This window comes from Cynara cardunculus, assembly GCF_001531365.2.
Source record: "Cynara cardunculus var. scolymus isolate 2C chromosome LG 6, CcrdV1, whole genome shotgun sequence".
Taxonomy (NCBI): Eukaryota; Viridiplantae; Streptophyta; class Magnoliopsida; order Asterales; family Asteraceae; genus Cynara; species Cynara cardunculus.
In genome coordinates, this window is record NC_037533.1 from 514801 (window position 1) to 531193 (window position 16393).

Sequence of the window (16393 nt, forward strand, 5' to 3'; positions counted from 1 at the left end):
TTTTTATGATATCTTCAAATTTATATTTTATTCAAAAATAAAATCATATTGATTTTTTAAAAACACATAAAATCGTATTATAAAATCGACAGAGACAAATAATAAAATAGAACATTAAAATCAAGATCTGTCTCGCTGCATTGCGCGAGTACTCTTCTAGTATATATATATATATATATATATATATATATATATGAATATATTTATATATTATGACATTAATATGTAAAATCAAAGTTAAATTTTTAGAATTCCTATTTCTCTTATACCCTATTTTTCATTTTGCTATGTTACTTTTTATAAACGAGATGAGTAATGGTGGTTGCTTTTAGTTCATGTGTGTTCGTTAGTTTATATTCGTTTATGTTTATTTACGTTCGTTTGTTTACATTTGTTTAGTATCTTAACGAACAAACATAAACGAACACGAACAAACATGAACACAAAAAAAGATTTGTCCGATTACCGTCCATGTCCATTCATATGTTCAGTTAAGTTAAACGAACGAACATAAACAAGTTTTCGTTCACGTTTATTTGCACATAAATATACAGGAGTGTATTTAGCCTATCATTTTTATAAATGAGAGCATATTGATATAAAGTGAAAATGGTAGGATCCTAAAAAACTCGAAAAAAGACCATGAAAAAACTTGAGAAAGGTTTTGTCATAGTGGATACATGTTTGAGGTCTTTGAGTTATTAAGTTGGTGGTAAAGTAGAATGAGAAGTAGAATGAAAAAAATGTGAAAACCTTGGAGTCAAAACACATGTAAACCACAAAGGGTGGTGTTTGGTTGGTTTAAGCTTGACTCCAAATGTCAAAAGTACTTGGAGGTCTCAGGTTCAAATCCAAGGAGGAATAAAAATATGCTTGTAGCCACGGAGGTTCAAATGCGGTGACTCCAGGTTATCTATAAAGCAGATGGTCGTCCTGGGATTAGTCGACTCACATAGCGGATTGGATATCCAGGTTAATAAAAAAAACACAACATGCAACAGCCTCTAGTATGTAGCTCAGTTCGCAAAGAGGTGATGTGACTTTGCCCAAGTACAAGGCAAGTCCTGGTTCGATCCCGGACCTCCCGCTAGCCTCAACCATTGAGTGAGAAAAAAAATGCCTTCACGTTGATGTTTCTTGAAGGTGGACTTTGTGCGGGATCTCTAAGTGTTGCTGCCAGTGATTCACTTTTTAACGAAGCAAAAAACCCAACATTGTGGATGCTCGTATCCATAAAATTGATGTAGCTTCTTTCTCGTCTATCCCGAGACCCTATCAATCAATAGAAATCCTCTTTTATTTTATTTTTTCTCAATAAAATGAGGATCAGAGTTATTTAGAGTATCTTTGATAGTTATGTTATAATTTTTTCAAATAAGATATCGAAAATCAAAATGGCAAAAAAAAGTGACATCCAACTGTAACAATTACTATATTTTAGTAATTCAAGTATTAATTATATTAATAAAATAATTTAAAATTTTCTTATCCCGATATTTTTTTTGAAGTGTATAATATTTATATACGGCAAATGCAACAAATAAACTCACACACACTCCTCATCTTTGGTGAGGTTTGAACCCTTGACCTCCTAGGAAGCCAAGGACTACGATACCGCAAGGCCGAAGGCCCTTTGGTTTATCCCAATATATTGATGATAAATTATAGCACATTTAACCTCATTAGTGTAAACAAATTTGGAGAGTTTTACATTCTCTTTTTTGTATTGTACAGAACACCTTAACATAATTGTTGGAACATTGTAAGATTTATGCAACATTAGATTTCAAAACAAAAATAAATCTCAGTGCAAGTATATGTATTGAACTACTATCGTCTTGTAACACATAATAATGATATTAAGTACCACATGTCATTCCCATAGAGAATGTTGGTCCTAGTTGGATTTACAAGAGTTTATACGTAACAATTTGTAGAAGGGGGGATGAATACAAACACAGCAGCTTTCACTTTTAAAAAAACTTATATTGATAAAGAAGATCAATACAAATTTTTACAGATTGTTTGCGGAAAAGTTAAGACGCAAAACTTGTGTAAATAATCAAAGAAACACACAAGTTACAGAAAGCAAGAAAGAAAAGACTTTCTAAAAGAAAAGGTTAAGAAGTCTTGTGCTCTTCACTGGTTAGATTGGTTGAGAGATGGGGAAGTATCTTCTTGGGTAATAAGATCTTCAAGTCAAGGAAGCTTGGCTTGAACAGAGATAAGAGGTTAGAGAAGATAACTGAGAAGGAATAACTTCTCAGCTATTTATACCCATTGCATTAAATTCAATTTAGAAGTTACAAAGCACATGACAAGCTTCTAAAGGTAAGCTTATCCATTGTTACAGTTATATAGTCTTTGGCCGTATATGAACAATAGTCTTTCACAAAGTAGGTAAGCACGCTTGGAGACAGTAGAGCGATTCCGTACAGTACTTTACTTTGAGAGTTATGGGCTTGTCCTTTGTATGTAGAAGGACAAGACAAAAACCAATCTCGTTCAACAAGATTCATTTGATCTCTGACACTGGAATAACGTTAGAGGTTTCATCAGTGTTTGTTGAATCTTGAGTAGATTTCACACTTGTGTAGATAAGATTGTTATAATTGAAAACCGCATCAAATCACAAACTTGTTTGTCTCTGTCTTCAGCTTTATCTTCGATATCGCTGAAGGTTCTATGGTGTGAGTTTTGTCTTCCTGAAGAATATTTGTCTCTGAAAGAATTACAATACATGTTCAGCGATCACTGAACAGATTCAGTAATGATCGCTGAAGCTGAATACAAAGATAGTGCACTTGTAAGATAAAAAGGACCATCATTAAATCACTGAGAGAGATGATCAACAATCTCCCCCTATTTGATGATGACAAAGCAACATAAGAAAATTGCTTAGGTATAATAGTAAGAAAAAGGTACTAGTAAAATACTTGTCCCTTTTAACTGTTTTGGGATATTTTGCAGTGATAAAATTTACTATGGAAATCTACTTTAATGGTAAGGATACAAGGAAAAAATAAACTTGCACAATATTAAGAACTGAATACTGAGGGCATATTTACCGACTAGAAAGGTGTTAGCGAATGTAAGAAATAAATAGAACTCATAAGTACTTGTCCCATTTACTCTTTTCAGTGATCTTTTTCAGTGAACCAATTATTTTATTGAAATACGTTACAAGAGAAAACATTACAACTGATTACAATCGGTTTGATAGGCTTAAAACATAAAAGCTATACACTTAAATAAAAGATAAAGAAATGCAAGATTTACAAGACTGAAAGGTTGACTAATCTAGATTGTTGAAGTTGATGTAATCTGGAACATCTTCTCCTTGCATCTTTCATCTGAGCATTTTCTTTCCAATCTTGCGGTCCATCATCTTGCCATAGATGTCTTCGTTTAGCCAAGTTCGAAGATATTCCAAATGATCTATTGGGCAGAGATGGAACTCATACACTCGTTGAAACCTGTATTGACCATCATAGTTGATGAACATATGTTTATATTCAGGTTTCACATGCACTGCGTTGGGTATATAATGATCCTTCTCAGGCAGTGACAAATTCAAAATTGAGATATTTGGCTTCTTTCTATCCTTGAATAGTTCATCCATTGAGAATTTTGTTTCACGCTCGTTCTTGTGGGATGCACCATCTTCAGGATCAGAAAGGATTCGTCTTCGAGAGGACTTTTGTGGCAGAGGAGGAACCTCGACGATCTTCGACACCTTGTTGAATAGTTCATTTAGAACTTCTTTAATGTAAGAATTGTGCTTGGATTTGGATTTCTAGATAGCATGTCAAATCTCGAGCCATTCATAGAAACCATACTAATTGAGAAAAGAGGGATACACAGTGACAGCATCGTTGTTCTCTCGAAATATGACTATTGAAATAAGAAGAACACCATTTTTCATTCGACCACTAATAGTGACGTTTGAGATCTTGTGTGGGATCATTCTTCTTCCGATCATTTCTCTGCACCAGTTGAGATCACGATTCTTTAGTTTCAGCACTCGTTGATGTTTTCGTTCAGCTTCTTCTAAGAGATGGGCTTGAGCACTGAGCGGATCACTCTATGAGAATTTCCTTTCAGCAAGTGCCTGATCAGCTAGAGTCTTGGCTAACTCCAAGTTGTCTTTAAGTTGTGGTTGTTGTTTCTTCAGCTCTTGTTCAGCACGTAGGGATTCTTCATATTCAGCTTCTGAAAGAAAGTCGAGCTCACTATATCCAGAGGTACGAAGAGGAATTTTTAATCTAGATTGGTCCAGTTGAGTTATCAGTTGAGCCACCCTCATGTCTTCTTCAAATTTTGAACACACAGGTTGTCTAGACGACTTCTTGGGTATTATGATATAGGCTTCATCTTCATCGTCCTCTAGGGTTTCAAAATATGGGAGATGGATTGAGAGACCAAGAGGGGTTGTTGTAGAGAGAGATAAAGGGATAGGGGTAGCAGGTTCAGTTTCTGAGGAAAGAGGTACAAACCTGGAAGTGTCTGCATCTTCAGATTGACTGACTGCCCCAAGAACTAGGGCAAGATTTTCTTCAGCCACTCATTTTCCTTTGCTTGAGGAGTGCTGGTTCCCTGATGATTTCTCCCCCTAGAAAGTAGGTTCCTTAAAGGAGATTCCTTTCATTGGTTGTCTTGGTATGATCTGGACGCAGAAATCATCATCATCATCATCACCACCAAGATTAGTACCTTCATATGGAATTTGAGGTTTAGAGTCCTCCTCATCATCGTCATCTTCATCACCAACATTTGGAAATGTAGAGGTGGAAGGATGAAGGTCTTCATAGTCAGCAACAGTAACCACGACATCATCGACATCATCATCATCGATGACTTCAGGGATATTCTCCCTGGCATCCTCAACAACCGTATTCCCTATATCGTTATTTTCTCTAATGTCCTCGTTAGACTTCTCCCCCTCTTTGTCATCATCAACATTAACAGCTGAGAGAGGGATGCAAGAAACTAAGTCTTGCAGCTTCTGCTCGATGGAGATAATTGTTTCGGCCTGATGAAGGTTGAATTTAGCAACCCTATCCAGCTGATGACGATCAACTACACTAAAGGAGGGTTCATGGATAGGTGTCGGTTGATGAAGAAGTTGGAAGATCCGTTGAAGGAGCTCACCATGTCTGGTAAGGTGAGCCTGAACATCTTCAGCTTTGCTGGATTGATTAGCAACAACTTCAAATTTTTTTTGGACTTTCGTCTTCATGGCGTTCAACGTTTCTTTGACTTCACGCACCTCAGCTTGGACAAGAGAGAGGCCGTGAGTCAGATCATCCTTTGAGGGCATTCCCTGGTGCACTTCATCCATTTTGTTGATGATGGTTGCAACAGCAGAGAGCAACAGCTTGACATCCCGAGCATGTCATAGGCTTCAGTCTTGTTGACTGGGGATTCATTCTCCAAAGAAACAGTAGAAAATAAGAGAGCATTGAGCATAAGATAGCTCAGTGTTAGTAAGAATGAAAGAAATGGAGGTTTGGTGTATACCTAAAGGGTCATCAGCAGTATCTGAAGGATTACCATTGGGCATCTCAAATGCACTATCGAGAGGATCAGCATCATGTATCTAAGGAGTTTCAAGAGAAGCATTCTCAGGTCCTGTGGTGATGGCTTCACAAATGGTGGGGACAGCCACCATGGGATCATCAACACATGTAGTAGAGACCAAAGAAGGGGAGGAGAGAACAATTGAGAATATAAGTGGAGGATTAGCAGTGGCTATGTTGGGAATCACACATTCAGTGATTTCTGTCATTGAAGTGGTTGGAGTAGGAGCCACACATACGCAACAACAGAAGATATTGCTAAAGAAGAATGAAGGGTAACAACAGATGCCTTGGGAGGCGAATTTCAATAGTTGAGACCTGTTGAGAGGTCTCAGCTAGATTATATGGCTTCCCCTTTGTGGCTTTCTTGACCTTATTTGAAAGATTAAGAGGGGCTTCAGATGGTGTCCTATTTCAAGAGGATAAGGTTGTAGTAGTTGGGATTGATTGAGGGGGGTTTGCCACAGTCGTAGCTACTGAAGAAGAAGAAGAAAAAGAAGAGGAACATTGACTATGCTCAACATTGGAGGAAATAAACCAATGTTTGAAGGCTTGGTCTTGTGATCAATAATTCTTGATCCAAGCCAACAGATAGGGAGGTCACTTTGAGTGGGGTATCTAGTTGTTAAGATTCTGGAGAGAATCTCACTCAGGAACCTGGTGTAGGGGACCACCTTTTCTCGTTGACACTTGTTCAGCTTTAGTACCAGATCCAAATATGAGTTTTGTGTAGTTGGCATTGATGTCTCTGATCACTGAGCAGCCGATGTTCAACACCACCCAACTTGCTTGATCTTGGCCACCAGTCTTTCAACCCATGCATTGAATGAAGTGCAAAAATAGGTATTGTAGATCGCATACATCCTTATCTTCTCAATCTTTGTCAGCGACTTGTTAAGTTCAGAATCAGAGTCTTTCCTTAAAGGCCAGACATAGCGAATATCGTCTAGAAATTTTGACGATATGCTCAGTGTCTAGACCTCTGGTATAGGGAATAGACTTAGAAAGTCTGAGAACAGTCCTAATAATTGAGAAGCCGAAACTTAGTGTCATATTGTTGATCACACAAAAGATCTGGACGATAGAGTTTCCATTCTTGTAAGTCACCGTCTTTGCTTCAACAGTATACCAGAACTGCCTCATGATATCCTTCACTATTACAGGTTGGAAGATGAGGGCGTATCCTAGAACACTGTTCTTCGGAAATTTAGCAACATCTGCAAACTGGGGTTTGTCTGTAGGGATATCCAGGAATGCGACGTGATTGTTGGTTTTGAATGTAATGTCTTCCACGACAAAGTTCACGCTTTGAGCAACAACCATTTTTGTAAAAGAAGAACAGAAAAATAGAATTGTGCATAGATTTATGTTAGAAAGCACTTTAGGAATAAAGTTTGAAGGATAAACTTTGTTTTGAAAAACCAGAAGAATTTGGATTTTCAAGAAGATTAGGGTTTTAGAAATGTGGTTAAAATAAATCAAGAAGAAGAATGATATACAAAACCGGTTGTTTGTATTTAAAAGGAATAAAGACGTTTTTAAAATAACAAACAAGTTTCTTAATGATTAACAGCAAAACAAAGAATTTTACAAACTTGTTTCATTAAAGAAGGAGAAGAAACTGGTTTGAAAGAGTTTTCTAGGAGTTCTTACTTACACAATATAATATATATATATATATATATATATATATGCACAGAGAGAGAGAGAGAGTATTTGTGTTCGTGTAAGAGAAATATGAGAGGGTAAGAGAGAGATATATAGTTGAGATGAGAGAGGAAAATGACGCTTTGAAAAGATGTGTAATGATGAATTTCTTTGCACGTTATTTTACTGTTATTGAGTAGAAAAGAAATGGACAAACATGTATCAGAAGGACGCACGTGATACCATAATTTTTTTTAATGACGTCATATGCAATAAAAATGATGCTAAAAATTTCATTATAGAACACCACTTTTTGTTGCTAGTTTACAACTAAGAATGATTTCGACTACCGAATCCCCCTATTACAATACAAACAAGTAAGGATGGTGATTTGCTCCGACCCTGTGGAGAGCCCGGCTCACCCAACCCGAACGGGAACGTGGATTCTCAGTAGACTCAAACTGAGAGCGGGGGTTGGGGGATGTTACTCAAACCGGGGTCGAAGCCGGGATCCCCGGTAGACACAAACAAACAGATATTCTTCATGGGGTTTGACAGGAACTGGGGCAGGAGGCTATTTTTAAAGACAGGGACCGAAGATTACAAAACCTGTCTCATCTCTGTCTCGTTATCATGCCTACGAACGAAGTTATTTTTACAAATCGTGCAAACAAATAAATTAAATATTTATGGAATTGAATAATTTTTTTATATTGTAATTTAAATATTTATAAAAAATTATTGGAGTGTATTGATTAGGAAAAGAAACAAGTTGACCGGTGGTAAACAGTTTTTACGTTCATGATCGCTGTCACGATCATCCACCGGCATTGTTATCTAGATTCACCTTGCTCAGATATCTGAAGAAGTTAGTAGGAAGTGTGAGAGAAAACCATGCCTGAAAACCTTGGATGCGTGCTCGTCGCCGTTGATGGCAGTGAAGAGAGCATGAACGCTTTGAATTGGGCACTCGATAATGTCAAGCTTCGTCCAGAAGGAACTTTAGTCATTATTCATGTTCAATCACCGCCGTCAATCGCCGTCGGTCTCAATCCCGGTGCTATCCCCTTCGGTGGTCCCAGTTAAGTGTGTGTAAATGCTGGATCGGTGCACTCACTTTCCATTTTTGTTATGTTTTGCTTGCTTGATTTTACTCTTTTCGATTGATTTTAGTGTGAGGTTGTGGTTTTTCATAGTCGGTGTTAGAGATTTTTGATAGTTATTTGATTGTGCAAAAATTTAGGTGATGTGGAGGTGCCGGCGTTTACTGCGGCTATCGAGGCGCACCAGCGGCGGATTACTGATGCTATCATAACTCATGCTATGAAGATTTGCGCCGATAAGAATGTTGGTTTCTCAATCTTACTCGTAAATCGTGATTTTTTTTGTGTGGTTGGGGTTAACATACAAATATTAAGATCCTTTTAACAAGTGATTCGCTTTGGTTTAATATTAAAGTGTGATATCTGGATCTGCGTAGTAAGGTTCCTTCAAGATCTTCCATTAACTGCATATATAAACTAGTCATTAATTTGGGAGCTACATGGTAGGTTAGGTTTGTGTTGTGCAAAGTTGGACCATGATCCAAAGTGCCTTTGGCCTAACGGTATCATAGTCTTTGAGGTCAGAGGTTCAAACTTCACCAAAGGTGAGGAGGGTGTGTGAGTTTATTTGTTGTATTTGCCTTATATAAATATTTTATATATTTCAAAAAAGAAAAAAGTTGGACCATGATATTTGAATTGTATAGTGAGGTTCTTTGATGATCTTCCTGCTCTGATATTATGTAAGATTTAAGAGTGAAAATTGTATTTCTTTGAGCAAAGTTACATCATATAGATATGTGTACAAGAGCACTAAAAGAAAGCTAGGTGAAAGGATGTACTTGGACTAAAGTCCTTCATGAGAAATGAGAACAGTTAACAATCATGACTAGCTAAGAAGCTAAGACCAAGATAAGTATAACGATAAACAACTAAATATACATGTGACTAAAATGCAACAGCAGAAGAGCATCACGAGACCGAAACTTCCATCACCTGCACATGTAAACTAGGCATCAGTTTGGAAGCTAGACAGAGTCATAGGCAGGGCAGATCCAGGATTTCCCATAATCTTTTTGGGGGAAATGCATTACATGATTACAATAAAAAAAATTTGTTTTTTTAAATTCTTTTTGCACTAGAAAACTCTAAAATCTTTTTCCAGGGAATGCACATGCATATCCTTGCTTCTGTGTAGATCCAACCATGGCTTTAGGTACAAGTTGTGCCAAATTGGAGCATGATAAATAGCTTATTTTTGCTAGCGACTTATATTAAATCATTTTGAATTGTCGTTTACTTAAATTACGACGACAGTAAAGAAAGTTCTCCTCAAGTGGGAAAGTGAGAGACTTTGCATCAGTAACTGTATTATTGATAAACTTTCTGTGAGGAAGTGTTCTTCTTCTTCATGACCCTTACCTGATAGAAGTTTGTCAAGTGATGTGCTTGTTAATTTGCATGCAGGAGGATCAGAATATTAAACATGGCTATGGGTTATTTTTACTTGGTTGAAATGCCATTTTTTTCGTTTTGCATTCCGAGTTTCTAACTATGTGCTCCTCTGAAGACCGAAGTTCTTATGTTGCGAGTCAGTCAGTTACCGTTTCTTAGATTACCTGTAGGCTGTGATTCATTATGTAGATTTCCCTAGAGTTTATTTTGAACTTGCTTATTTAGGAGTTATATGTTGAAATTAGGTGCATAAATACTCATATGGTGCACCATGAACTATGCATTATTTGTGGAGTCTGGAGTATATACTTATATACATATATGTGTATTTATATTTAAACCAGGCGGAGGTCAAGACACAAATAGTGGTTGGAGATCCTAAGGACAAAATATGTGAAGCTGTTGAGGAATTGCATGCTGATTTGCTTGTAATGGGATGCCGTTCTTTTGGTCCTATCAAGAGGTAACATTAATGCTTGCTGCATCCAATATTTGGAGCTTGTTAAGATGTTATATTGCACCTAAGTTGAATTGTCTATATTGCTCTCCATTGCACCTTTAGCCATGTTCATATAAACTTTTCTGGCCGATGGGGAAATTAGATATCCTTGATAAATATTTGGGAGATGCAGGATGTTGTTAGTTCAATTCCTTTTTTATGTTTCACTGGCGACTTATTATTCTTAGTTTGGATTATTGTGGGCTAGTTATTTCCTGAATATGAGGTTGTCACTTCATGTTTATGTTTAGAATTGATGCCTTTTGGAAGGTAGCTTACGTCAATACTTCTTTATCACACTTCATACATGTGCAGAATAGGAGCAAGTCATACTGTAGAATAATTGATGTTTAACTTAATAATAACAAATTGCCTATGTCCTTAAACCGGCTTCACCAAAATTTTGGTACATACTTGAAAGGTGTCACCGGTCCAGCTGATGTGGACCACTCTACTCATATCATGTTTTCACTATACATACTGTTTGTGGGGATTTTGCTTTTTTTCTTTCTCATGTATCTGCAAGTTGCTTTCTCATGTGAGCACTTCAGTCTTTGGTGGATATACATTGTACAACGTGTCCCCAAATTCATTCAGCAAATAGTTGTGACACAGAAAGTCAGAGTGCTTCCAAGCATGATAACACTTACAGCATGAACCTCTCCTTGAGTTTCACCGAGCTATGGAGCATTTTCCATGGGAAATCATGCCAAATTCAGTGTGGTCAAGTAGAGGGCATCTTTTGTTGCCACTTCTCCAGTTTCTCACCATGGTTGTGGGGAACCACAACCGATTTTGTCCAACCACGTTAATCACCACCGGAGTCTTTGAACTCAATGTTGCACCCAGAGTAGTTACTTCATCACTGGTCTAACTAAGACCACTTTCAGACGCATTTTCCATCTGAACCGGTATTTAGTACTGATTAAATGCTAACTCACACAAACCGTTTGTGTTTCACAACAGAAAACCTGTTTCTGTTTACAGGAAAGTTTTCTGATCTCTGAATACGAGAAATACAAACATGTTAAAATATGGTAATTTTAATTCAAGATCACTATATTTCTTCTTGTAATGAGGATTATGATTATGTTTAAGGTTTCTGAAGTTGGAGGAATTTAGAGACAGAACATAACCCAAAAGAGTTGTTTTGTTTAAGAAAGTAGTTCTCGGCAAAAACTCAAAACCAATTTACAACAATCTTTTCTGTGGATCTGGTGACATAAACCAGTTAGACTTGAACTGTTTCTGTTTTTTTCCAAACCAAAAGCCTGTATCTGATTCACAATCAGAAAGATTAGTCTTTTTCTCAACCGGAAATTGTTTCTTATTCTGAATTAGAAAATAACCTGTACTTGTTTTAGAAACAAAGATTTTAGGTTAGGCTTCAATTGAAATTTACCTTTTTGCCCATTGGTGATCACTAAATCATTATCAAGCGTTAATAACATTGATTTTGGTCCACAAGGAGGCTCTTTTATATTGTGGGGCCCTTTTGGTTTTTGACTAATAGTCAAATATGCCTATGACCTTATCGAACTATGTACCACATCAAATGTCGCATTTATTTCGGGTAGGAGATAGTAGCTTGTAAAATGCACAAGACAGGAGAGAAACTTTAGAAGAAAACCAAAATAATCCAGGTGTTCTGCTTCTGGTTGAGGAGATTGGGGAAACTAAATAGCTAATCGTTGAGGAACTAGATATTTCATTCATTTGAGACATAAATGACCATTCCTTTATGTGCAGGATGTTTTTGGGAAGTGTAAGTAACTACTGCTCCAACAATGTGCCGTGCCCTGTCATGATAGTTAAAGGCACTGCTTAAAAGAACTTTACTGGTACCATTGCTGTGGCCTCCATGGAAAAGTTTGAGGTAAAATCTATTACCTTTCATAAAAATAGATGTGTTTTCATTCTTTTTGGGTGCAGCACATTTCGACTTCCATAATTCTACATGCTTCTAATTTTAGGATCCCCCTCCTGCTCCTCACTACATAAATAAATACTCCCATCCATCCCATGGAAATTGCAGGGAACGTTAACTATTAGTCAAATATTTAAAATAACTTCCCAACACGATATACACAATACAATCACCATATAGATTCAGAATTAAAGTATATCTCATGGATCAAGATCACTACTAGAGACTTCTGTAAAGATGCTTGGGGACGACGGGGCAAGCTTAGTCTGAAATTTTTACAAAAAGGGGAGTGTTGCAACTAATATTAGATGTTCTGAAACAAAAATTGTTTCAGTTTGTTAATGAGGAGGTTGTATACAGATTCTTTTCTTTTATTATTAATGTGATAGTTGTTGTGATGCGTAGATGGATGGGTAAAAAGAGGGATAAGACTAGAGTGAGATTAACAATCTGATTAGATCAAGGATAAAGTACTTAAACACCACCAAAATTAACCAAATTGGCGAAGGTTGATGTTACTAGTGATAAAGCAACAGCACCACACTAGCAACAATCAAGAATCGACTCCTTTTGTGTATGAACACTCAAAACAGCTTCACAAGCTATTGTAAACTCATTATTCAAAAAAAAAATGCCTTCCTGCTACAACTTGGAACCCCATATAGGGCTGGAAGATTAAAATAAACATAACTCTTGAAAAATGAGAAGACTAAAGAAAGACCAAAAGTTGGAAAACAATTAAAGGACTATTAATGAAGCATAAATGAGGAAGAATCTTAATCTCCTTTGGGCTGCCAGAAAATTATACTCCTCCTTTTAATTGTTTTGAACCCAAAATAAGAGTCTGAATCAAACCCAAGGTGAGCCGGAGACATAAAATAGGCTGGTCTTGTACTGGCTGAAAATAACATGGATGCCTCTGCATCATGTTGCATTAGGCTAATCAGGTCTTTTAAACAATATAGCACATTTAGGGTGTGGGAATTCTTTGAAGAGAATTGGGTGACAACGGATGAAGCGTAGGGTGGGGATGGTGATGGCAAGGAGTTTTTGGGTGTCAGAGATGGATTTGGCGGTGAGGAACTAGGTGGAGGAGGGGTGATAGATGGTGGCATCTTTGGCTAAACCGGTGGCTTTGAATTGATGAGAGAATCTTTATGATTTTAGTTTAAATAAAGACATGGCATTCTAATTTCTACATATTTATTAATTAATTATTATTTTTTGCTAAATCACTTGGGGAGTAACAGGTAACCAGTAACCGGCTGAAGATGTCACCAAGACCTGAAATTGTTTGCAAATTTTGTTTCTAGGCCCCAAAATTGTAGGTCTTGAAAGTTAGCTTCCCGAAGTAGGTTTAAAGCAAAGTTGGTTCCATTTTGCAATTTTCCTTTGGAAAAACAGGAACAATTCCAAAGAATTTCATAATATTATTAAAAAAAATATTAAGCCTCATCAGGAAAATTACAAAGAAATATAAAACAACATAACCAATTAACAGAACTACATTATAGTGGTCATATATTGTGCCTTGTTTTAAATTTGGATCAGAAGATAAGATGAGAAGCTAATGTGGACCAATGTATAAATCAACATTAACCTAAGAATATTTAAAGTAAATAAATTGGTTCCTTTGCCCAAAATCGACTCTACATGCATCTTAGGAGAGTACAAGTTAAATGTCTAAAAGAGCCTTTAGTTCTGTGATAAAAGAGAACTTGTAGTCTGATATCAGTAAAGAAAAGACTCCTATAGTTTTCTAATGATGGCTTAGGGATAACTACGTAATTTTTCTTAAACATTTGCCAAAAACGACATTGTTGCAATTTAATACGAAGCACCCAAAATGGAATTTTTTTTGTTATTTCATAAGACCGATGGAGTAGAGGAGATCGTTAACATCAACACATAGCCAAACATTCAAATCCTTGAAGTAAACACTAAAACCAAACCTGCAATATCCCACCAGGAGGTAGGGTATGGGAGGGGTAAAATGGACACATACCTTACCCTTGTCTCAAGAGACAGAGAAGTTGTTTCCGAGAAGGCCTTGGCTTGTGAAAAAGATAAACTAAAGCACAACAATACTTCCCACGAAGCACAAAACAAGGAATTAAACAAATAATTATAAAAGAACGCAAAGTGGTTTTACATATCCTTACACGGTACCAGAGTTTGGGTCTACCACATTTAGAACTCGATACACTCATTCGTCTTTGTTCTTGGGGGAACCATCTAGCATCCGGTTGGGGGGGGGGGGGGGGGGGGGTGCATGTTGGAGTCCCACATTGGCTACACACAGACTGTTCAACCTATATCCATGTAAGAACCTCCCTTCTATATGTAAGGCTCTTTTGGAAATATATTCAAAAGCGTTCCACATATCCTTACATGGTATTGGAGTCAGTGTCTACCACATCTAGGGAGTCGATACACTTTTTCGGCTTTGTTCTAGGGGGCACCATCTAGCCCCCGCTTGAGGGGGCATGTTGGAGTCCCACATTCACACGATACATACCATCAAACCTCTCTCTCTCTCTCTCTATATATATATATGTAGGAACCCCTTCCCCCCCCCCCCCAAAAAAAACAACCTACCCTCCGCTCTCTATAAAGACTCGTGGAAAGATATTGAAAAGGGCCCACGTATCCTTACAAACACGTTGTACTTGATTTTGTTAGTCTGTTGGATCGTATCTTATACTCAGTTTGTATGATCTACTTTTGGTCAGCTTCAATGGAGGATCCTCGACAATACAGTATCTAAGAAGTCGATAATCTGCCATCAGCCTTTGCATGGTATATATACTATTTGTTGAGTAAATCTGTTGTGTGTGATGCTTAATTTGTTGTATATTATTGTTGTTTGGAATGCATTTAAGCATATTATTGTTATTTTAACCGAAGATTACACTTTGGCATGGTTTATATAATAAAGTTTCATTTATTGAAACATTATGAGTTGTTATCCATTGAATTCTGTGAAAAGCAGTTTTGTAGATATTAAGTTTATGTAAACCTTCCCTTTCGTTGTGGATATTTAGGATCTTTGTGTTATTAGGGGCTGAATAACGATGCACGATGCTCAAGCTTTTCTTGGCCATGTTGGTCCGGTCTTTTGGGTTGAACGAGAAGGACCTGATCAGGCGTTAACTCGACCTTGGCATTTGGGAAAATGGTTGGCGTGTTGGGCTTTTGAGGCTCGGATTAGGCTCAGGGTCAGGGTCAGGGTCAGGGTCAGGGTCAGGGTCAGGGTCAGGGTCTATTTATTAGCAGCTTAATGAGCTTAATAAGATTCACAGCTTATTCGGTCAGCTATACATGAATGTTTGGTAGTGGCTTAATGATATAGAAAGTGGCTTATTTAGTAAACTTCTAGGGAGGAGCTTTATGTGAAAGCCAAGTTTTTTCTAAACTTGTCTTTCCCCATAAAAAAACATGTTCGTTCCATCTATGAATATGGTAAGGATCAAGAATTTTACCTGGTAAGAGCGCGAGGCAAGGACCAAGAGTCTTACCCAGTAAGTGATGGTGACGACTCTTACCACGGCTGGTGCTTACCTAGTGAATGTTTTATAAATGTCGTTTTTGTTTACTAAAATCTTACACGGTAAGTAGGTGATAGTGTTGAATTTTACGGGTAAATGCTTATCGGGTAAGTGTTTGGTAAACGGCTCCTAACTAAATGCTTACTTGATAAGTATTTACCGATAAAATCAATTCAACATTATCCCTTATCTTATCGGATAAGATTTTAGTCAATAAAAACAACATTGTATGTACCAATTTTCCCTATAAGTGATAACCAGGTAAGAGCCGTCATCTTCAGTTGGTAAGACTCTTGGTCATTGACATCGCTCTTACCGGGTAAGATTCTTGTACATGACATGTTAATTGAGTAGTGTAAGTGATCCGACAAACGTTTACCGGATAAGTATTTAGTAAATGGCCCCTTAATCTCAATTAGGAATACATAAAGAAGAACCTCTGCTTAGAAGCCCGAGCTAAGGTTAGCCAACCAAAAAGTCTGATCAAATGTATTTTTTTCTAAGAGACGGTTAAAGTCCGGTTTTCGATTGAAAGCCTGGTTCGGTCCAAGGCCCGAAAAAGATCGATAAAAGCCAAGAGGTAAAAATACCTATTAAATAAAATAATTGGTGAGACACAACAATTTTTGTTGTCTTTAAAAGACGACTATCGTTTCCAGAACCCGTTCATCTTATCACTATAATAAAATTGGATT

At 37.1% G+C, this 16393-nt stretch overlaps 1 protein-coding gene across 1 annotated transcript; it reads left to right on the forward strand.

Annotated features, from left to right (window-relative positions):
* Positions 1-8016: 8016 nt before the first annotated feature.
* Positions 8017-15127, forward strand: LOC112514876 (universal stress protein PHOS34). Its single transcript, XM_025121505.1, has 5 exons — positions 8017-8307; positions 8470-8573; positions 10069-10187; positions 11973-12099; positions 14883-15127. Exons 1-4 carry the CDS (start codon positions 8121-8123, stop codon positions 12049-12051), a joined length of 489 nt encoding a protein of 162 aa, XP_024977273.1. The 5' UTR covers positions 8017-8120; the 3' UTR covers positions 12052-12099; positions 14883-15127.
* The last annotated feature ends 1266 nt before the right edge of the window (positions 15128-16393 follow it).